General features: G+C 44.6%; 2 protein-coding genes and 1 long non-coding RNA gene across 4 annotated transcripts; 2 read left to right on the top strand and 1 right to left on the bottom strand.

The window, feature by feature from the left end:
- The first annotated feature begins 304 nt into the window (after positions 1–304).
- Positions 305–1,805, top strand: LOC138224885 (uncharacterized). The gene is made up of 3 exons (XR_011183343.1): positions 305–443; positions 845–947; positions 1,662–1,805. It is a non-coding gene; the product is annotated as an uncharacterized lncRNA (long non-coding RNA).
- A 1,537-nt stretch (positions 1,806–3,342) lies between these two features.
- hmbsa (hydroxymethylbilane synthase a) lies at positions 3,343–18,862 on the top strand. 2 transcript variants are annotated; one of them, XM_015337546.2, is made up of 14 exons: positions 3,343–3,541; positions 5,337–5,390; positions 7,249–7,321; positions 9,317–9,366; positions 10,152–10,207; positions 10,907–10,984; positions 11,515–11,592; positions 12,388–12,463; positions 12,797–12,910; positions 14,031–14,069; positions 14,566–14,685; positions 15,436–15,489; positions 15,831–15,917; positions 16,922–18,862. In XM_015337546.2, the coding sequence occupies exons 1-14, from the start codon at positions 3,518–3,520 to the stop codon at positions 17,093–17,095; spliced, it is 1,077 nt and encodes a 358-aa protein (XP_015193032.2). In that variant the 5' UTR covers positions 3,343–3,517; the 3' UTR covers positions 17,096–18,862. The 2 variants fall into 2 exon arrangements, with proteins under 2 accessions (XP_015193032.2, XP_006642235.3); XM_006642172.3 differs by lacking the exon at positions 3,343–3,541 and adding an exon at positions 4,873–5,021.
- A 171-nt stretch (positions 18,863–19,033) lies between these two features.
- h2ax (H2A.X variant histone) lies at positions 19,034–20,598 on the bottom strand. The gene has a single exon (XM_015337319.2). The coding sequence runs from the start codon at positions 20,504–20,506 to the stop codon at positions 20,078–20,080; it is 429 nt and encodes a 142-aa protein (XP_015192805.1). The 5' UTR covers positions 20,507–20,598; the 3' UTR covers positions 19,034–20,077.
- Between the last annotated feature and the right edge of the window lie 1,508 nt (positions 20,599–22,106).

Here is a 22,106-nt window from a genome sequence, read left to right as displayed (position 1 = left end):
TGAATTACTCTTCTTATGCTGCGCGAGTGACCTTGCTTCCACCACTCTGAATGACTTTTTAAAAATCCTGCCGATAGAGGGCAGTGCCGATGTTTGTAATCGGGCACACGGTGAATCAAAATGTGCCAGAATCACGTTTGATTTAAGATCTTATGATTCATCCCTGATTAAAATTCCCATTTAAGCCACATGCATCTTGTGAAACCTCGCGAACAGCAGTAAGAGCACGTCTGTATTGATTTCAGTCTTTCTTTTTGCCAGCCATTGCGAGGGTCTTCACCGATGTCCTCTCTTCTAATGTCAAAAACCATCTTACCAAGACCACAAAATGCCAGACAAGCGGAAACTTCCAAGCACCTTCCTTTGGAGAGCCACCGATGCATCTGTTCTTAACTGTTGGTTTAAAGGCATGATAGTTACGTAGGTGAAGTCGAGGGGGAAAAGTAAGCACCGTCAAGTTGAAAACCGAGCTAATATCCTTAAAGGCCTGCCGTAAACCTATAAAGGTGCGATCAGATCTAATTGACGAATGTTAAAATTTAAAGACTGGACTTGAGGTGCGGGCTTTAAATTTGACAATGTAAACAACAAGCCCCTTTTATTCATGCCGTAGAACAAAGACTAAATTGTTGACATTTTTATTTCTGTTGCACATGCGTCGAGTCGTATAGTTTGCGTCTCTAAATCTAACCTTTCCAACGGTGAAAGACTTCATAACAACCGAGATAGTGAGTATAATTATGAGCTCACACTGCGTTGCTAACTGCAAGGTTCTTGAGGAATAAACCGAGTATCTGGTTGCACCAAGCTGTGACCATGACGCTGCTCTGCGTTTCTGTTGCAGCTTCGCCGGATGGGCGCCGTATACAGTTCGGATAGCCTGAAGAGCACCATGCAGACCAGTGCCATTACAGACAAACCGTTGAGGACCCTTCACTTCGGAACTGGTACAACGTCTCTGTAGGCATTTCCCCCAAACTTATAGGTGGCCAGACATGGTCCAGAACGAACGGTTTCTACTTATCTGATTTATGATACAGACAGTGAGCACATCCTTTGGTGAGCTACATGGGTCTATCAGTGCTTGTGACTGACAAAATGGCTGCATTGTAGACAGGCCATATCACTGTAGCTCCCAAACTGTGTCTCCAGCTTGCTTTGATCAGTGGTCAGTCTTTATACCTTGCCTGTTTTTTTTTTTTATTTCCTCCTTTGGAGCAGACGGGTTAGTTTTAATATATGGGTAGACGTGAATCCCACACGTCTAATACCAGGAAAATGTGTATGAATTTAAAACGGAAGTAGCTCAACCAGTTTCTAAGAAAAACATAAATAAATTGGGTTCTCCTTTTCAAGGCTGAAGTCCTTATTAGAAGACAACTTTGTAACTATAGCAACTGGCTGTTCTGAGTTCCTAGTATAGATTCTCTAGCCAAATAAATTCTCATTATACATCATATACATAAAAAAAATAAAAGACAATTCCCAAACCAAGCAAACACCTTTTATTACAGAAACGCAAAACACTAACGATCTGTACGAAAAAGGGTGGGGTGGGGAACTTTAACTGTTTTATAATTAAACACGAGTTACACCACTTGAGAGCCAGATTGCAGATGGAAATGCTGGTCAGTATTGAACTGCAATGAATACCTCACCAGCACAAGACCTGCCCAGCAACTGAGCTGAGACTGGGGACTGGTCAGCAGAAGAACACTGAGGGCTTGGAGCTGCATAACTGAAGAAAGATGAACAGCATGTCGAATTTCTACAAATCATTCTCCTTAGGCCTGTGTACAAATAAAGTTAAATCGCCACTTTAGTTTTAAAAGTAAAATAAAGACAATTGATAGGCAAGTGTGTGTCTTAATATTTAATAGAACACATTTATTAGTCATATCCAGTTTATCTGAATGATAATGTACATTTATGTACAGACACTGGCAGTTAATATCTTGACAAATTTCAGATGACTTGTCATCTATGACTAATACCGAACACGGCTGATTTTCTTCCCCTAGTCTCAAAGCAGAATCCTATGTGCTGTACTTTAAGTTGCCTTTCCAGGTTTAAATGATAGTACACTTTTATATAGCTCCTTTGAAATTGGCTTCTCAAAGTGCTTTACAGTGGGGGGAGGGGGGCAGCACAATGAGAGGAGACAGCAGCATTATAACGTCAAATAAAACAATTGATATTTTAGCTTTATCTGCGCGGAAAATAAATAGTAATACCAAAACAAAACTGAAACCGAACAATTTAGTAAAATTCCAGATAAACGGAAACTGGACCCGCTGCCATCTTGCCGGCCGCAGCGCACCTGACGCGCAGAGGGGCGGGGCCTGTCTGCTCACCGTCATTCTGGAGGCGGGCTCGCTGACCTGATTGACAGCTGATTTAAAATGCCTTGAAATGGGACGTTACATTGTGCAATACAATAACACTCCAAATCGTGTTAATCCAGGCACATCCCAATGCGTTTGTCCTCTTTTGGGTCTGTAGCAGAAATAAAAAAAGGGTGTTTGACAAATTCAAAAACTTAAAAGTTGAATGCTGCAGTGGAATTCCAACATTGTTATCCTAACGCTTCATCATTTAAGTGAAATATTGTACTAAACATGATGGTGGGGAACGATACTCTCAGTCTCACGGTAGACAAATGTCAGATTTTCTCTAACCTTTTTAAAGACGGAAAACAGCACCTAGCACAGACATCGCAGACTGTACGGCACGGTTTGCAGGAGTACCTGCTATTCGCAGAAGAGTATATTTAAAATAAAGTGACTGAAGACTGAACCATGAAGAACTTAGCTGCGTATAATCTTAATGCCCCACGGGCGCGTGAAGTAACCGCTTTTCCAAAATGTACAGTAGTGTTTCCTAAAAACCCACAAAAGCCGGTGATAATAAATTCTTCACTCTAGAGGAACAACACAAAAATTTAAAGGAATATAATAATTAATAATTGCTTACACTTATATAGCGCTTTTCAGGTAATGGGGATCCCCTCCACCACCACCAATGTGTAATATTTAATGTGTTACTTTTAGAAGTAACTCAAGCGAAATCGCTAACCTATTATAATGACCAAATCCGTCTCTATAATTGAATAATGAAAAAGCTATAAAAACGACAGTATATTATTGGTGGTGGTGAAGGGGAGTCCCCATTACCTGTTAAGCGCTTTGAGTGGAGTGTCCAGAAAAGCGCTATATAAGTGTAAGCAATTATTATTATTATTATAATATTGGAATTATTCCTAATATTTTGTCCTCACTTTCATTGGGCGCAACACGCATGCGTGACCTTCCCCCCCGGAAATGACATTCTTTGGAGGACACGGGAAGGAGGACGGAATATTTTTCATTTAGCGCTTCGCTCTTGTCCTCTCTGACAGCTTGGCGCGTTGTAGCCGGGATTGCTGCAGTTTCCTGTTCAGCGCGTACAGAGCGGGACAACCTTCACGGCACAGCCGATCTCCTCTCTCTCCCACGCTGACGGTGTCGAAGGGACAGGGATGTCACGCGAGCCCGGCGCCCAGGTGGGTTTACGGTAGACACGCGGAAACCTGAAGTTCCTGGAGCTGAATTCGGAGAGCTGCGATTGGCTGTTGTAAATGTCAATCTGTGTGTCTGAGCGCTGCCATTGGTTAAAACCGAGAAAACCTGTATGTTGGTAGGCGGCTGAAATGAACAAGAACTTTCAAAGTGGGGGGAATACAATAATAAATTCTTAAGAAGACAGAGGACCTGTTCATAACACTGTAAAAGTTCAATTAGAGATGACTCAGTTGAATGATTGTTATGAGTGTAAAGTATGGAGTATGCACCATTTGGTTTATGGTGCTGATAACTGGGCTTTATATCTGTAGGTAAAAGAAAGAAATAAACCGAAAACGTCTAATAAATCATGCGATCACATTAATTTCATCACATTACATTACATTACATCACATTTAGTGATGTAAAACTGTGAATAAATTGCGCTGAAATTAAATGTGTATATTTCGTAACCATATGTGCCGAAAGTAAATCTGCAGTCTTTTACGTAAATGGCACGTCCTAATACGGATTGAGAGGATTACTTGGAAGTCATGAGAACACACATGTGGTTCCAAGGAAGCATACGTGACATTTTTAAACCCATTCTTGACAGCAGTCAGACCAGCTCCTGGCATAGAGAGAGAACACGTAGAACACAACGCTTAGAAAGGAGCACATCTCCTATACCTAAAGACTAGAATCCAGAAGGTTTTTTTAGGGCTCGTTAAATCGTCGACAGCTGAAGATCTTTGAAAAATGTTCAGTTGGTCCAATTTACTTAATGAGAAGATTAACAAAGCCATAGAGAGCAGGAATGTAAAAAAAACGTCATATTGAATGAAGCAGAACTCTGTTTCGCTTTCATGAACCAATTCACCTCCATATTGTGCAATGTTATGTCTCTCTTGGATCTCATATCTCTACTGCATTTTCTTCGGGTTAATCTTAAACACTTGTCAGAACAGTCAAGATCACCACTGAGCGGATATGCAAAGTATTTTAGGTGCCATGCAAATGTAGTGCATCCGAGCAGCATTTCACAGCTGTGGTGCTGAACACTTGTACCGCAGTGCTGGAGAGACCTTGATCTGGTAGAGAGAACGTGAGGGCAGTTTGGAAAACACAAGGGTAGTGTGTAATGGGCTTGTATTTTTTAAGTTATTCACCTCTCTATGAATCCCCCCCCCCCAAGTCTTTTTGCTACAATGTACTGATCTGTAGAAGGTCCAGGTGCTCCTCCCTACCCTCTCCAACGGCTGCCATGAATCGACAGTACTGTCTTATCAGCAGCAGCCAGGGGTGGGCGGTGAAGAACCCACAGGCACACAGGGCTAGACACTGTTCTCTCCAGTCAGCTTCCCTCTTTTCAGCACTGCTCTCTGCTAGAGACGGGGGAAATTGTCGTTCCTTCATTCCTGTTAATAAAACGGCGATTTGCTCTCGGGAACAATGGAGAACGGGGTTCCTAAATCCACAAGGGTAAGTAAAATAAGCTGCGATGAGAGGGTCTCTCGATGTTAAGGAATGTGAGGCAGAGTACTTACTGCAAGAGCTGCTTGTTCATTGCTGCAGTAAACGGGATCCATCTCTTTAGTGGGTTGGATATATTAGCAGGCTTCTTAAATGTGGATTGAGGTTGAAAATGCTTCTGTTTTACCAGTGCGTTTGAATTATCGGTGCCCCCCCACATGTTTTAATTCATCGCGAGGGAAGGGTTGTGTTCTGTCAGTGGCACTGCATTCGCCATGTGAGTTCAGCACCTCAGAGGGATCTTGTCTTTCCCTTCCTTTGCAGGATGGGAACGGAAAAGCCAGCCAAGTCATACGGATGGGAACCAGGAAGAGCCAGGTACAGTATAGATCTTTAGATGTTATCATCTTTTTTTGTTTCTTTGAAAAATGTATCCTTTTCTCTCTTTTCCTGGAAGATCACCAGTCTTCTGATTTTCGTGACGAGCAATCACCTGAGGCAAATTGTTCTCTAGTTAAGATATTTATTTTTCCCCGTCCGTTGAGAACTATTTAGCCTTAGTGGTAGGAAGTGTCAGATACACCTGTGAGTGGTTATCACCATTGGTCTTATAAACATCTTATAAAGTTGTTTAGCCAGAAATGGAAGAGTGTTTATTACAAATAAAAAACATGGATGGATTTGTTAGATCAATTTGTCCTGTAACAACAAGCAGAAGTCTTTGTAAATCCGAACATTGAGTGTGGAAGTTGTTTACAATGATCGGTAAGTCAGAAGATCAGTTCCATGGATCAGTTGGCTTCACTATTTAAAAGCACAGCTGTAACAAAAACCAGAAGAGACCAAGGTTGATGAGCATATTCTCCTCATGCTGTGGTTGTAATTTATTTGTAGTGAACTATATTGGGGACACTCCTGCAACAGGAATCTTCAGTTCATATCCTTGTGACCCCAATATTGTTTCCCGACGAGCTTCTGAGTATTTAATATTGCCCCACACTCAACTAGTATCTTCCCAAGATAGTGAGTTGTTTGAGTTGTTTTCAGTTGGGGGAACACTGGTGGAGGTGTTATTTTACCTACAAAAATCCTTAACCCGGGCTAAAGTTTTAGAATTGGAAAGCAGTTGAAATGGAATGATCAGTGGAATTCAAGCAAAAATTGACTTTTCTGTCAAATTTTAGCGCTTTTTTCTTCAGAGAGAGGGAGGGACAGGGCTGTGCAATCAGATATGAAGCCATGCCACTCTGTCTTTGCAGATAACATGGAGTCTCTTCAATGCACAAATGGTTTGACTTAAACTCCAGAGAGTGAGATAGAGGTGTTATCTGACACCATTCCTTTGTACAGGATCAGTTTTTTACTGGTATATAAAAACTGTATATCAGGGGCTCGAATATTACAGGAGTAATGCTTTTTACAGCTTTATCAACTTCGAGCCTGATCTCGGCAGTAGCTAAGGGAAGGGAATGTCTTCAGAAAACATTGGGTTGGTGGTCCAGTTATGTTCAGAAAGAGATCTTCTTGGTTACTAAGATCCTGTGGCCTTGTTCATAAGGGTTCTAGTGGTGTAACCCCAGAGTCCTGGCTTCATTTTACACAATCTGGCCATCTTAATTAATTAAGGGTGTTAGCTTCCCCTTTAATTTCTCACATCTCTGCCTGCTGTGTAGTGAGGGCTGGATTTTAGTTGGCACAAAGTCAGTCTTCTGTGTGTGTAAAGCCCCGCTTGGTATCCTTTGTGATGAAAAAAGTTGGATAAAAGACAGATGTTAGTTAATGCAATAGTTTTTTTTGCAACTTGAGCAACAACTTTTAATTGTCTACAGTTCATATATTTTCAGTGTTTGCATGCAAGGAGTAGGATATGGCAATATGTGACGGAGCAGGGATTTTGAAAAACAGAAGATTATTTTAAAAGCTATCCTTTGCAGAATTTAGTTCCTTGTATCATTTTTAGATAGTTCTCAAAAAATGGTTTTGCTCTATATAAGAAGATTAAAGCATGGTTTTGTTTCTGTTCAATAATACATTTGTAGTCATAAAAAGATTCATCCACCCTATTCACTGTAAAAGGGTGTTTGCTATCGCCCAGGTACTAACTCGGTGAAGAACACACGATCTGGGATGCTGGAGTGGGTTTGCACTGCCTGGATTTAGACTGGACATCCTGTGAATGGGCGACACTGCCCTTCTTTGTTTGGCTCATTTTTATGTGTGTGCTGCTGTTTTTCAGCTGGCTCGGATTCAGACCGACAGTGTGGCAGAGAAGCTGAAGGAACTCTACCCTGAGGTGCAACTCGAGATCGGTGAGGGCAGGCCACACCCTGAGAGAGACAGCATCCCCAGTACAGGCTCTCCCAGATGTGTTCTAAACCCCAAATAGGAACTAATAAGATCGTCGAACAAGACGGTTGACAGATTGGATAATGCCTTGCATAAAAAAAATCTGCACATGTTATACAGTTATCTTTATGGCACAGAGCAAAGTTATAAGCTTCATAGAGAGTCTAAAAAGCCCAGGGAACATGAGGTTCACATTGATTGGCACCCTTGTAGTATCTTCTAAATCCTCCCCAGCAGGGATTCCATGTCTTAGACCCCTCCTGTAGTGCACTTCGAGACTGTGGCTCTTCTGAAGAGAGATTTTGGACTATTCTGTCAAATGTGGACTAATTTGACTAGTCTGAAAACAGCTCTCAGTTTCTGCGGTGCTTAAAGGAATGCGATATGGGGAAGCAGTTCCTCATGAGCTTCTACCACAGCACCATAGAAAGTGTCCTCGCCAGCGGCATCGCTGCGTGGTGCTGCCATGCATGTCAGAGATGCGCTACAAAGGGTTGTGGCAACGGGACCGGCGATTATAGGATGTGATTTACCACCAATCGGTGAGATCCACACCAACTGCTGGCGCACCGGCCCAATCCATCATTCGTGATCCCAAAACTCCCGGCCACGGACTGGCTCTGGCAAGTGGTACTGCACTATTAAAGCAGGGACCCGTTAGACTCAAGAACAGCTTCTATCCCACTGCAGTGCATATTCTCGACAGCTAACGACAGTGCCTATACACACATCTGCCCTATGCACTTTTTGCATGGTCTGCCATGTTTTTATTTGTCTCACTTCTACATATTTATTTACATATATTGTCCCACAACATATTTAGTGCTCCATTTGTCTGCATTGTGTGGTGTTGTCTGTTGTGCTGTGCATGTCCTGAGAGATCAGCGCGATTAAGAATACCAATGTACGTGTGCTACTCGGCTCTATTCTTCCAGGCAGAATTGCTCTCGGTTCCGTTTGTGAAGGCATTCTTGGTTTTGAATCACACCTGTTCAATTGGATTGAGGTCTGCAAGTTCAGACGGGTAGTTGAGGCCTTTTATTTTCAGTTAACTATTGTCATATTGACCAAAGTAGGTGTAGTGAAAAAGTGAGCTTTTTGTACGTGCTCATCAGCTTTACCTTGGGCATAAAAAGAGCTCAAGCTGATCAAATGCTCCTGCCATATTTTGCTGTGGGCGGGAGTGTTTTTTCCAACATGAGGGTCACTTGACTGTCACAAACTGGAAGAGTATGCATCTGGTTCTGGAACAGCGGTAAATGATGCAACTGGTTACTTCAACCACAAGAGACATCTCCCTTCTGTCAGTGTGATCTTCAGCGCCTCCGATTGGTCAGCCCCCTGCAAAGAGAGCTGACTCAGATGTTCTGGATTTCCACCAGCAAACTGTCTCACTTCCAGTTAATAAGGGGAAGTCTGTGTGCTTCACAAGAAAGCTGATTGTGCTGCGAAGAATCGGGCGCAGTTCAGTTTCCTATCTTTTCTTTCGCTGTGACTGCCTGGGTCATCCCACAGTTCCTATGTTACTGCAAGTGCGAGGAAGAGGTGTCATTCCTTAGACAGAAAAGAAAGAAAGAAAGGAAGGACTGAAAGAACAGTCTTTTCATTAATGTGCAATTTAGACATTTTATCCACATATAGTTACAAATGCAGTGTACAATTCAGACTCAATATAATGCACTTACAGCTGAGTAACATATCCTTGCTTATGAGCCACAAAAGCATCTTTAGCATATTTAATTTTCAGACACTTGTTACTCAGACAGGGCTCAAACTTAAAACTCTTTCCATCTGCTGCTTGTACATTTTCTTGGGGCAGTACCTTGACTTTAAAACGTTAAGCCTTGATCTTTAAACGCTCAGGAAATCAGCCATCTGCTGACTGTCCTGGTGTCTCGGGGTTTGGTTTCCTGGTGTATCGTTGCTGTGTTCACCTTGGTTTTTTTTTCCTGTGCCAGTTGCCATGTCAACGACTGGGGACAAAATCCTGGATACGGCTTTGTCAAAGGTGAGCTTTTTTTGTCACTGCCCCAGCACTACAGTACACAAGCAATTTGGATTTCCCTAATTTGTTACAAGGATCATACTGGATATCTGCCATGTGACTTGGTTACGAATTAGCCCTTTGGGTAATAATTGCTACCTAATAACAAATGTAAGATTGTTGTTTGAACACCTGCTTGGAAATGGTTCTCTGTCAGTGTGAGTACATTAATACAAGTCCTGTTTTGCTGCCTCTATTGCAGGGCTGTCTAACCCTGGTCATGGAGAGCCTCAATCCACTTAGTCGAATTCTTAAGGACTGTTTGTCTGTTTTGGGAAAAATTGGCAAAGCCTGTAAGCTATTGATGAATCAAACCAGTAATCTGTTCAAATAACAGAACTCTGGTCCTCAAGAGCTGAAGAGGACCTTGATTTGAGCCTGAAATTATCTCTTAAATTACTTGGTGTAACAGCTGATCTCAGTGGGATCATTCCATATCTTTAGAAATAGATTGATTTAATAGTGACCTACTGGACTGGAGCTCTCCCTGGGCCTTTCCTTTATCTGTACAATTTAACCAGGAAAATGCTTACAGAATCTCAGATAGTGAAACAGTATGATATTGGGGAAAAATCAAATTGTAACCTTAGTTTTGGTCTTCAGCCAGCATTCATAGATTTTGAAAAGGTAATGATCATCAGATCTTTTTGGAATTCATAAAAGTCTGGAATGGTGTTCTGTATACGAGTGTCAGGATTTCAGTTTAACTATGACCCGTTGATATGGAGTTGTTGGTTTGTGTGTTTCAGATTGGAGAGAAAAGCCTCTTCACCAAGGAACTGGAGAACGCCTTGGAGAGGAACGAGTAAGGCTCCTTATGTACAGGGCCTGTATGCTTAAGACCATTTAAAACCTTGAATTTCAAACTGATCCTCTCGTTACCAAGACTGATAGCAGTGTTATCAAGATCTCGGAACCTAACCAAGTACCGGTCAGTTCAGGGATGGGAGATCTTAGAAAACCATTATGCTGCTGGACCAGTAGGGGGTTCTTCACACCCCTGAACCAGAAGTTCCAACCCATTGGCCCAGTATGGTGACCTGGGACACTGCACTGTAGAAGGTGGCGTCCTTCAGATAAGTTATACAGAAGTCTCGACGGTTTGGTCTTTACAGATCTGGTGGCAGTGTGTAAATCTGGGGGTCCTGGCTGTCTGGGCCCTGTAGTTTCTTCCTTAATTCAACTTGGTGATGTAATTTCCTCCCAATTGATCGGCTATGTAGTGGGACTGCTGGGGCAGTATGGCAGTCGGCACCCAGTTGCTGCTGCATTTCAATGGGTGAAATGGGATTTTTGTGGGGGTTCCTTTGGGATGTTTAGTACTATACGATGGCAACCAGTTATTTTAAAATAAGGCTTCAATGCGTGCCTGTGTGCTTTCTGATCTTTTTTGCAACAAGTGTTTTTGCACAACATGGAGAGTAAAGTGCAGAAGGTTTGGTCTGGGCTGCTGTGTGACTCTCTGATTCTGTTAAGCCTCTTCCTCCATGTGTGTTGCTCACAGGGTGGACCTGGTTGTGCACTCCCTTAAGGACCTGCCCACCTCTCTGCCTCCTGGCTTCACCATCGGAGCTGTGCTCAAGTGAGTAACTAGATCGACATGGACGACCTCAGACAGAAGAGTGGGGCATTATGGAGCCTGTAAACGTCCTTGCAAAACCGCATCTTTGTCCCAGAAGACTTGAGGAGTTAGGTTCTCACTAGAAGTTGGGCAGTATCCCAAACTGCGAGATCTTGAACTGGGCTGTAAATCAAAAACTGCCCGGTCAGTTGTTTTTTTAAAAAGTAATTGAATGTGATTTGAAGTGAGAATTCTTTTTGGACCAGTTTATGAAATGAGACACAAATGTGAATATTTTTGGTAAATCACACTCATCTCACAGGAACAGTGAAGAGGTACTAGCAAATATACCTTATCTGAGGCTCTATTACCCTGAAAATAAGGAGCCTCATTCCGTAAAACAGAGAGGTTAACTTCCAAATGTGAGGCTTTTCAAGTAAAAGAAGTTAAGTAACAGTTTTACTTCCTTTCACTGTAGACCATTTTGTGATTTTTATTTCTGGCACGCCCTGTCCCATTGAACCCTCACCCTGATGGATAACTGCTTTCAGGCGTGAAAATCCCCATGATGCAGTGGTTCTTCACCCGAAGAATGCTGGGAAAACCCTGGGCACTCTTCCAGAGAAGAGGTAAGTAACGGGCTGGAGATCAGGGCGAACTTCAGACCCTCTCATTCACAGAGCAGGAATGAAATACCAGCAAAGCACATGAATGAAGGCAGGGACCTTTTCAGATTCAACAGTGAAACAGGAACTAGAGGGCAGAAGTGAAAACTTGGTTGAAGTGCATTTAAAAATCGAAAGCCTTCTTTGCGAAAGGGTTGTGGGAACAAGCTGCCTAACCATGTTCCTGAAGTCAATGACCTGGCTTCTTTCACAAAACAACTGGAGACCCTTGAAACTATTAAATACTTTCTACAAAATGTGCTAGGCGGGACAAACAGCATCCTCTTCGTTTGTGAACTTTATGTTCTTAGGGGGAGGTGGCAGGATATGTTTCGTGTTACGCCAGTGGTCTTAACCTTTACTGCAGCCTGCACCCCTCTGTTTCTCTGCACCCCTTATCAAAACTCATTGCAGTAGGTCAGTTCCTTAAACCTAAGATATATCATAACTATAGAATGAAAGAAATGGAATTATACTTTTATTTTAGTTTTGCGGTCAAATTAAGAATACATGAAAAATTACACACTCCTTTTCAAGCGTACCTTAAAATACCAAAGCTTGATTCGACGAAACAGTTGCACTTATGTGTCTGCTTAATTTGTGCTTTCAAAGATTTGACCTCCTAAAAACTCACCCCCAGAGGGCACTGCAGGTTAAGGTTAAAGGCACCCCGCATCACTGCATTAGACATCAGATGTTCTCGCGGAGCAGCCAGGTTAAAAAGACTGTCCATACAGTATGCACTCTCTTTCTGCACAGCGTCGTTGGCACCAGCTCATTGCGGCGAGCTGCCCAGCTGAAGAAGAGGTTTCCTCACCTGGAGTTCAAAGATATCGTATCCTTCCCAGAACACCCCCCCCCCCAAGGCTCCTGACCCAAAGACCGAGGCTTCCTGTGTCCTGTGAAACACACAGCTCGTCTACCACAACATACAAAACAATCCCACGCTCTGCAAGCCTTGCTTACTTACATTTGAATCTATACCGTGGCCATCTCAAAGTTCTTCCTCAGACCATGTTAAGGTTATCGTTTTCTCTTTTTTTAAACCCGGCCACAGAGGCCTTTTGCCTCTTGCCAGAAAGATCTGGTGCTCCCTCTCTTTCCATTTGTGGGCTTCCGAGCTCCGCTTGGGGGGGGTTGTGTGCTTCCTTGACCCCTGCCCCGCCAGCGGGGGAACCTGAACACCCGCCTGAAGAAGCTGGACGAGAAGGAGGACTTTGCGGCGATCATCCTGGCGGCCGCCGGGCTCCGCAGGATGGGCTGGGAGAACCGCGTGGGCCAGGTGAGAGGCTCCTCGCAGAACCAGTACCGTTCGTGTTCACTAACTGGAGCCGCTCTCACGCTGGTCTGCCGTACTGGTCCCAGCCGTTCTGCTGTTTTAAAGCCTTGCAGGTGTAGCTCTAACACAGGGGCACAACGTGGGGTGCGCTGGCAGCTGGGAGCTCAACACCTAAGGGCGTGAGAGTGAGGCGCCAGAGAGGTCGCCAGGGTGTGTTGAAGACGGACTGGGTGCTGGGTCTCGGCGAGGCGTGCAGTGATGTAGGGAGTGTGGGTTTGTGCGACCCAACCTGGCGGCGTCGGGAGAGGACGTCGGGGGTTGGAGGCGGACCTGGGAGTCCGGGGCGCTGGCTGTGTGGGAGAGGGTGGCCTGATGGAGTAGGAGCAGGAGGCACCGTGTTGGTGTCTGGGAGCAGGAGGTTCCTAGCACTGAGGACAACTTGGGGAACCTGAGCCTCTGAAGGCAAAGGGCCCAGAAGTAACAGAATATGCACTTATGTACCTTCCTACCCCGATGAGGGGGCCAGTGTGATCACCACTCTCGGAGGAGAGTGCGTGTAAGGTATCCTAAAGGGGCGTGATGGGGGTGAATGGAACCACGTTCACCTGTGTTACTCTACAGCACTTGTTTCTCTTTCTTGAAAGCAAAGGAAATGTGAAGGGAATTACTTAAACAATTACTTTGTTTCATTAGGGGGATTGTTCCCTTTATAAGAAAGCATGCTAAACTCGGAGTGGGGACGGGGGAAAATACATCGTGTAGAGATGCATGGGGTCACGTTTTGTGATGAAAATGGCCACTTCCGGAGATCACTGAAGGAGAAACACACTGGGTGTATTTCCCATTGTGCCCCGAATTACAACAGTATTATGGAGAGTTTTATAGTCAAGGATCCAGCCATGGTCAACCCATGTTATAACCATGAATGGAGGTTTATAAATGACCCTTTCCCTTCTGGCCCAGGGGTTATTGCTGGTGATGTTATCAGCTGTTTCTGAGATGAACATGTACAGCAGCAGGTGTCTGTTCAAACATCACCCCAGCCGGGTCGTGGGTAATGACCCCAGGCCGGAGTCAGATTTCTACAATAGCGAATGGCTCTCTGTTTCTGTCCCGTCTGCAGGTCCTGGGTCCTGAAGACTGTATGTACGCCGTTGGCCAGGTTGGTACATTTGTTTCTGTTCTCATGAAATGAAGGCAGGCACCAAAATGTAAAATGCCAGTTTGTTAGTTAGCCATTTCAAGCTTTTGGTATTTAAAAAGTAAAAAGAGAATCTATTTTTTTTCCCCCAATTAAAGAATGAGTCGTATCCTTCTGTGTTAGTCCTGCAATTCATGCAGTTTTTGCCCGGATGATTGGCAAATGTAACTCAACACAAACCGGCAGTCATTGTTGCTCCTTTTAATGTGTTTCAGCTGTTATTCCCCTTATTTTTCTGTGCTTAGTAAAATTTGTTAAAAAAAACAAACCTGTAATTTGTGTGGTTAATCCTTCCCATAGTCAAACGATTTTGCTGTTCATCAGTCCGCAGGCAGTGCTTTGTTCCAGTATTTCAGCTGCTGTTTTGAGTGCCCCGGTTACCATGGAAATATCTGGGGGGGGACAATGTTGTTGTGTTTGCCCGCTCAGAACATCCACCCCCGTGTCCTGTTTTCAGGGTGCTCTGGCAGTGGAGGTGCGTGCCTGTGACAAAGACATCCTGGACATGGTGTCCGTGCTGCACGACCCCGACACCGTGCTGCGCTGTATCGCCGAGAGAGCCTTCCTCAAGTACCTGGTAAAGTTCTCCACGCGACACCCGGACGGCACACGCAGCAGGGAGGGCTGTATATCCCGAAACGGGGCCCTTTTCACTTTTCACCTCCTGCTCTGGCCTGGATTTTGGGCAGAAATCCTTCCTATTGTGGGACACCAGACCATATCGGCGCACATGGGGACACTTAATAGCCAGCATGCCGTTGCAAGGAAACCCCCAGGATCAGAGAGAGAACCAAGAGTTGTGAGGCAGCAGCACATTTATGCTGACAGTAGGCATAAAAACACAATCTATACAGTATTTATCCATTAATTCATTCATTTTGTAACAGCTTTACAGGTCGTGGGGGAGCTGGAGCCTATCCCAGCAAGCAACGGGAGCAAGGCAGGGTACACCCTGGATGGGACACCAGTCCATCGCAGGACAAACACAGACACGCACATACAGTCCCACCAGAGACCACTTTCCCAGAAACTCATTAACCTTCCAGCACGTTTTTGGACTGTGGGGGGGGGGAATCCACGTGACCACAGGGAGAACATACAAACTCCACGCAGACAGCACCCCAAAAACTGAATCTGGGGTCCCAGCGCGTCAAGGCCGCAGTGCTAACCACTGCGTCACTATGCTTCCGATTACACATTATTTTCTTTTTAAATACTTATGTAGAAAGTCTTATATGTTTAATATTTGGAGTCTATTACTGTGTAGCGATATGGTGCTCACACGCTTTCTTTCGACGCCCTCACCGTGTCCTTCTCCGTCTCCCAGGAGGGCGGCTGTAGCGTGCCAGTGGCAGTGCACACCGAGATCAAGGACTCCCAGGTAATGAAAACTGACCGGGCAGGAGGGAACATGTGCTTCCGGAAGTAAAACCAGGGGCCCAAATCTGACCCTTGCCGTGCTCCGGCACAGAATTGTAGCCCGACTCATTCAAACTGCAGATCATTCCGGCACGTTCCACACTTTGAAGTGTGGCTCACACAAACACAAAAAAAATCCTGTTTAGTTTGGATGGAACTTGAAGAAAGGGGGCGTCTTTTTTTTCCAACGTTTGAATTGATTGCTGGGGCGCGGGAGTGAGACAGTGTGGCTTGTTGGGGGGAGCAGAACTCCGTGTCCCGGCCGCTGTCTCAGCTCTGGTTTTGTCGGACGTTCTGTTTCAGCTCTACCTGACGGGTGCTGTGTACAGTCTGGACGGCTCGGACAGCCTGAAGGAGACCATGCAGGCCAGCGTCGCCTCGGACAAGCAGGTGAGGCCCGCTCGTGCTCCTCTCAGAGCTCGGCATGCTGGTCTCTCGCTGCGTCTCGGAACAGTGGCGGCCCAGTCCTGGTTCTGCAGCGGGACTGGGCCGCCAGCAGCAGGCTTAGGGCCGTCGGTGGGACTGAAGTCCAAAGACTGGTCACGCTGTAGGAATTCTGTCCCATGGGACACTAGGCCAAAAGATGGGATTTTAATATTGCCCTTAAACTGAAATGAATAAGTGAAATGTCACTTGCTTGGCTGAGATGAACACTGGAGCCAATAAGTGAAATCAGTGCAAGTGAGTGAAAAGTAGCTTGTTGTTACTGATTTTGTCTGTGGGGCATCTTGGCAAATTTCCTTTTCTTGAGAAACATAGAAAGGAACTAGAAAATTACTAACTGAAAACTAGAGCTTTTTATAGATGTGGGTTTCCTTAGTCAAAGAGTACCTGCTTATTTTCTTTCAAACTCAGAGACCTGATTTGAATTCATGATGTTCAAATCAACTTTATTTGTCATTATACTTACACGGGTGCGTAGTATAGTGAAAAGTGTTTCTCAAAATCAGTGCTAACTTAATACGGCGAACAGTGCGAAACAGTGCGAAAATAATTATTAAATTATTAAATAGTACAACTAGTACAGTTTTAAGTACAATTTAAGCTTACATTCAGTTGTCGTGTATGTAGTGATGTAGGAGTACAGTCATTGTGGGTACAGGAAGAACTGCGAAGAGATCATAGTATGATGGAATACTATGCTATAGAAAACTATAGAATACACTAATGTGTGCGAAGAAACCAGGACAAACTTCTCCAAAAAAACCCAACCTTGTAGTTCCTCCCGCTCCTGCATCTATGATTTTATAAAGCAGTTGAGTGTTGCTTTGCTGAGGCACAGACGCATTCCCAGCCCTTCACTGTGAGGCGTGCCTGTCGGGCTCAGGTCGGTCAGTCCAGTTCGCTGCAGTGCAACGGGCCTGACGGTGCCTTTCTCTCTGGTCCTGGCGCAGGAGGAGGACGGGGTGGACGACGGCGCCCAGCGGGTGGGCATCACGGCGGGGAACGTGCCCCACCTGGCACAGGAAGCGGCAGAGAAGCTGGGGGTGGACTTGGCCAAGCTCCTGCTGAGCAAAGGTGCCAAGGAGATCTTGACCGTGGCCAGGCAGCTCAATGACGCCAAGTAACCCTTGCTCTCCGCATCACTCCACCCCCGGGGGGCCAAGCAGAAAGTTTCCACCCCACCAGGAGGCTCATCAGAATAGATCGTTCATGCTAGAGGTGACTCTGACCAATCCCCTCCCGTACTCCCAGTGACACCCTCCCTGTCTCGACTTGCAGCACGTCAGCTTCTCCCTGTGAACACCTGAAACAAGCCGCTGTGGTTTGTTGACGTCCTAGAAAACTGAATAAACTCAGGTGTTTGGTTTTTATTACCCAAGGGGCTCTGTAGTGGCTTTAGCTGTACAGACCCTTTCTTGGAGCACCAGTCATGCCGTTAGGCCCAGATGTTGCGGGTTCGAGCCCGGGACCGTGTCACTAGCCGACATTTGCCAGGGTTGCCCAAGAACCAGGGGCACAACGGGCCGATTGGGCAGACGTTACTCAAATTGGCTTTGCCTCCTGTGACTTGCCATGTTCTGGCAGCGATAGAAGTCGTTGGGAGTATGGTGGTTCTCCAGCCCTGACATATCCCCTACAGAATCAACATTCAGATGTTGGTTTTTAAATTGCAACACTTTTGCACTGTGAGCATTAACTGAGTTGAGTCTCACTGCTGCTCCAACAAGTGTGACTCAATCTCAGCTTTGACAGATACTCTAGTCTCATCATCATACCTTCAAACCTCCCTTTGTTCCCTAGGATTTTAAAAGATGCATCAGGTGCTGTGAAAACGGCATGCGGTGGGAATTGATGTTCAATAAGATTTCGTAAGCAGGGGAACCTCAAACCCCCATTTTCTTTTTAAAGTTTTGCCTTTGTGAATTGCACATATGTACTTTGACCAAACTGTCTCTTCATTTATACCATCACTTCCCTCTATCCAAAAAGAAATTGGATGTGTTATAGTGTTATAAAGTTGTTGATATATACAGAATGTATGCAAACCTATATATATACGACATGTTTCCCAAAGACGTATAGTTCTGTTTTCCATTCTCTCGATTGGAGCATGACAGACAGATTATGTACACTAGCAGTGTTTGCTAGCAATGATGACTTGGAATGTTTGAGGTACACTAGTTAATGTTGCAGAACAGACAGGATTGTCAAATTTGTCAGATAAAGATTTCAAGATTAGCTGACTAATGTGGGGGGATTCAAACTTTCTGTAAGTTTACAACACTGGATTTTTTTTCTTAAGCACAAGACAATGCAAGTGATACTTTAGCGTTAACATCTCAGCATGCTGTATTTAAAGAGCTCTGGGCTTGTAATTCTACTGAGCCTTGAGCAGTAGGTGAATACATCCGAGACAGAAAAATAGGCAATTATACTTTGCCTGTAAAAAGCTTTTTTACTTAATTCATGATCACAAATGTAACAGGATTTACTGGAATAGACAGTATTTGTGTTACAATACAGCATGTATTATGTCTCTATACTTTCAGCCACAATGCTCTTGAAATGCTGTTACAAGCTGCTTTCAGTTCGTTAAATGTCTTGCATTGTACTTGTATGTTTTTTTTATACATGGGTGGTTGTTAATATATGTGTATAAAAACTTATTTTTAAAAATATAGATCTCTACTCTTCAATATGCAGAGTTAAGGAAGGATTTCCTGAACATCACCAGATACTATGTGCCTTTTACATATACCCAGAATTCATAGTTAAAGGTAAACAGCCTTAAAGACCTGTGTTAATGATCAACTGTTAGAAATGTAACTGGTATTAAATATAATCTGGCACTGACTCATCTGTGGAAACAAAATAAAAATGTTTTGTCCAAACTTTTTGAAAGATGTATTTTTCTCATTTTTACCTTCTTCTTGAGCTGGAACTTTTTGATCAGTAACCTCCCCCAACTTAAAACCACTTCAGAGGGCACAGGCTTGTTGCTAGAGTAGTGCACGTGGCCTCATGGTGAGTAGTAACAGCAGATGCACAAAAAGATGTCTGTATTGGCAGAAAGTTTTACTGTATTTCAGATGGCATTCTGAATTGATACTTCAAATGCAAAGAATAAGCCCGTTTTAAAAAAAAAATGCAACCGTTAGCAGACGTGCCTTGAAAAACCCCACATCTGAAGCAGCTGCCTTTGGAAAGCATGTGCTCATTTTGAAATGAGCACAGAGAGGAAGCACCTGTTGGTAAATTGTTTTAACTGTTCTATTCCACTCTTCACCCGCAAAACCAGGACGGGGGTAGCGGCGGCAACACGTCATGCTCACTGTTGGTAATTTTAACCCATCTACAGTTAAGATTAGACCATTTTGAGATCTAAACAATACCAACTGCTTTTTACAGAGTAAATAGTCTGAAGACTTGCTAGAATTGTCTGGTTTTGGAAGTTATAATAAGAATGAAATTAATCGACCGTTGCGTTTCCCTAGGCGTTGCGATTTATGGATGTAGCGATTTAACTTAAACCGCGTGCGACAATTTAAACATTGTATGTTAACAGATAACTTTCCAAAATGGAATAAAGGAATATACGTCAACCAACCCACCCGCATTGGCGGATATTAAACAAACCCCGCCGCCTCTTAATCGCCACATTTTCAAATCTGGCGCCCAGGCAGACACGTGGGTGAAGTCTTCACCGGAAGTGACATTAACCCCCCCAACACCGACTGCTAAACTTCGTGCAGGGAAACAACCACCTTTAAGTAAAAAAAAAAAAGCTTATAGCAGCTTTTAATACAAAGGACCGCCCTACTTAATAATGTGTAAGGGACATAGATTTAAACCTGTTTAGCACGAGTGATGTCCGCCCACGGCAGCGCCAGCCTTTTTAAAGTCAGCGCTCCCCGGGACTTAAGCTAAACCCCAATACAGTCGAGACACACAACAAACCCCCCCCATCAGAATGAAATTCAGCTCTTTTCTGCGACCATCTGGGCGGCCCTTAAAAGGGCCTTTGTGTTGAAGGGGTGGATGGTATCGGTCAGTCGGTAGTAAGGTGGTGCCGTGACGCCGCTCGCCCGTCTTCCTCTCCGGCCAGTCTAGTACTCCTGGGACTGCTGGGAGGCCTTCTTGCCGGATTTACCGGTGCTGGGGGCGGCCTGCCCGGTCTTCTTGGGCAGCAGCACGGCCTGGATGTTGGGCAGCACGCCGCCCTGCGCGATGGTCACGCCGCCCAGCAGCTTGTTCAGCTCCTCGTCGTTGCGGACGGCCAGCTGCAGGTGCCGGGGGATGATGCGGGTCTTCTTGTTGTCCCGGGCGGCGTTGCCAGCCAGCTCCAGGATCTCGGCGGTCAGGTACTCCAGCACCGCGGCCAGATACACCGGGGCTCCGGCGCCGACCCGCTCGGCATAGTTTCCTTTCCTGAGCAGCCGGTGGACACGGCCGACTGGGAACTGCAAGCCAGCTCTGGAGCTGCGAGACTTCGCCTTAGCGCGGGCTTTTCCGCCAGTTTTGCCTCTGCCAGACATAATTGGAGATTCACAACTCGAACGTACCTGAAAATCTAAGCGTAAACTGAGCGAAATGCTTTCGATGCTGACTAATTTATCCCTGGCGTTAACCGCCGCCCCCATGAATTCACACTTCAATTCGATTGGATTGAGGTTTCAAGGTGAGCCTCTGATTGGTTCAAAGACGTAGGGGGCTGTACCTGCTGGGCGGCAATTGGTTGATCGATATTAGGTGTGACAAGTCCATAGAGGCGTAACAATCAGGCAAGGAACGATCCAGAAAGGTCACGGATTGGATGGCTTTGAAGAAGCTCGTCTGTGATTGGGCTAAACTGCCGTCAATCAATTTCAAACCTCAGTGCGCCACTTTCAGCAAATAAGGACCGTTCCCTTGAAATGCAAACGAGAAAGAAAGATTGTGGCGCCAGAGAATACGTGTTTTATTGTGCTATAAAATAGCTCGCATTGAGAATTTGTAGGTTGTATTTACAAAATAACAGAGTTTCGTGTTATATATTGAATTTAATAATCCTATTAATTACGCTTCATAAGGAAACGCGCACTATGCGATATAAAACAATCTTTAACGTTTTCTTATTTTTAAGTACTACTGTGTCCAGCGTTGAAAACTAGTAATATCGCCAAACAAAATTGCAAACGAATTACCAGTTTTAACTGCTTTATCCATTGTTCCCTAAAGTTCGGGGAGGATAAAATTAAAGCAGTAAGAACTTAACATTAAAACGCTCTCTTAATATTTTCTTTTTGTTTTTGTTTAGGAGTGAGTGCGCACGCGTGTTCTGATCTCACAGACAGACGTGTCGATGCCAATGAGGCGAAGATAAAAATAAAATGCATATGTGCCTTGTTCTAAATCCCAGTGAAAATACAGCCTTTCTTAGTGAAACGTTGCAGACACAGACACATGGCAAGACAGATTCTCGCGTATGCTTTTTTAAGGTTTTTATTATTTTTTAAAATACAACAAACGGGTATATACATACAGATATATGATATAATAATAATAAAAGAAAAGCGCTATATAAGTGTAAGTTATTATTATTATTGCTTACACCTGTATAACGCTTTCTGGACACTCCACTCAAAGCGCTTTACAGGTAATGGAGACTCTCCTCCTCCTCCACCAATGTGCAGCCCCACCTGGATGATGCGACGGCAGCCATAGTGCACCAGTACGCTCAACACACACCAGCTATCAGTGGGGAGGAGAACAGAGTGATGAAGCCAGTTCATATATAGGGATTATTAGGAGGCCATGATTGTAATGACCATGGGAAAATTTGGCCAGGCACCGGGGTTAACACTCTTAATCATTTCGGGAAACACCCTGGGATTTTTAATGACCATGGAGAGTCAAGACCTTGGTTTTACGTCAGATCCAAAGAACAGTCCCTTTTTACAGTATGGTGTCCCCGTCACTATACTGGGGCATAAGGACCCCCACAGACTGCAGACTGAGCGCCCCCTACTGGCCCTTCTAACACCCCTTCCACAAACAATGAGCACCTAGCTCAATATTTCAGTTTCTCTTACCGATGCTGAGTGAATCCTCTTTTCTTAATCTCCGCAAGGACCTCATTCAAACATTGAGTGAAGC

The sequence above is a fragment of the Lepisosteus oculatus genome, chromosome 23 (assembly GCF_040954835.1).
Source record: "Lepisosteus oculatus isolate fLepOcu1 chromosome 23, fLepOcu1.hap2, whole genome shotgun sequence".
Lineage (NCBI taxonomy): Eukaryota > Metazoa > Chordata > Actinopteri > Semionotiformes > Lepisosteidae > Lepisosteus > Lepisosteus oculatus.
This window is presented reverse-complemented; position numbering and strand designations above follow the sequence as displayed.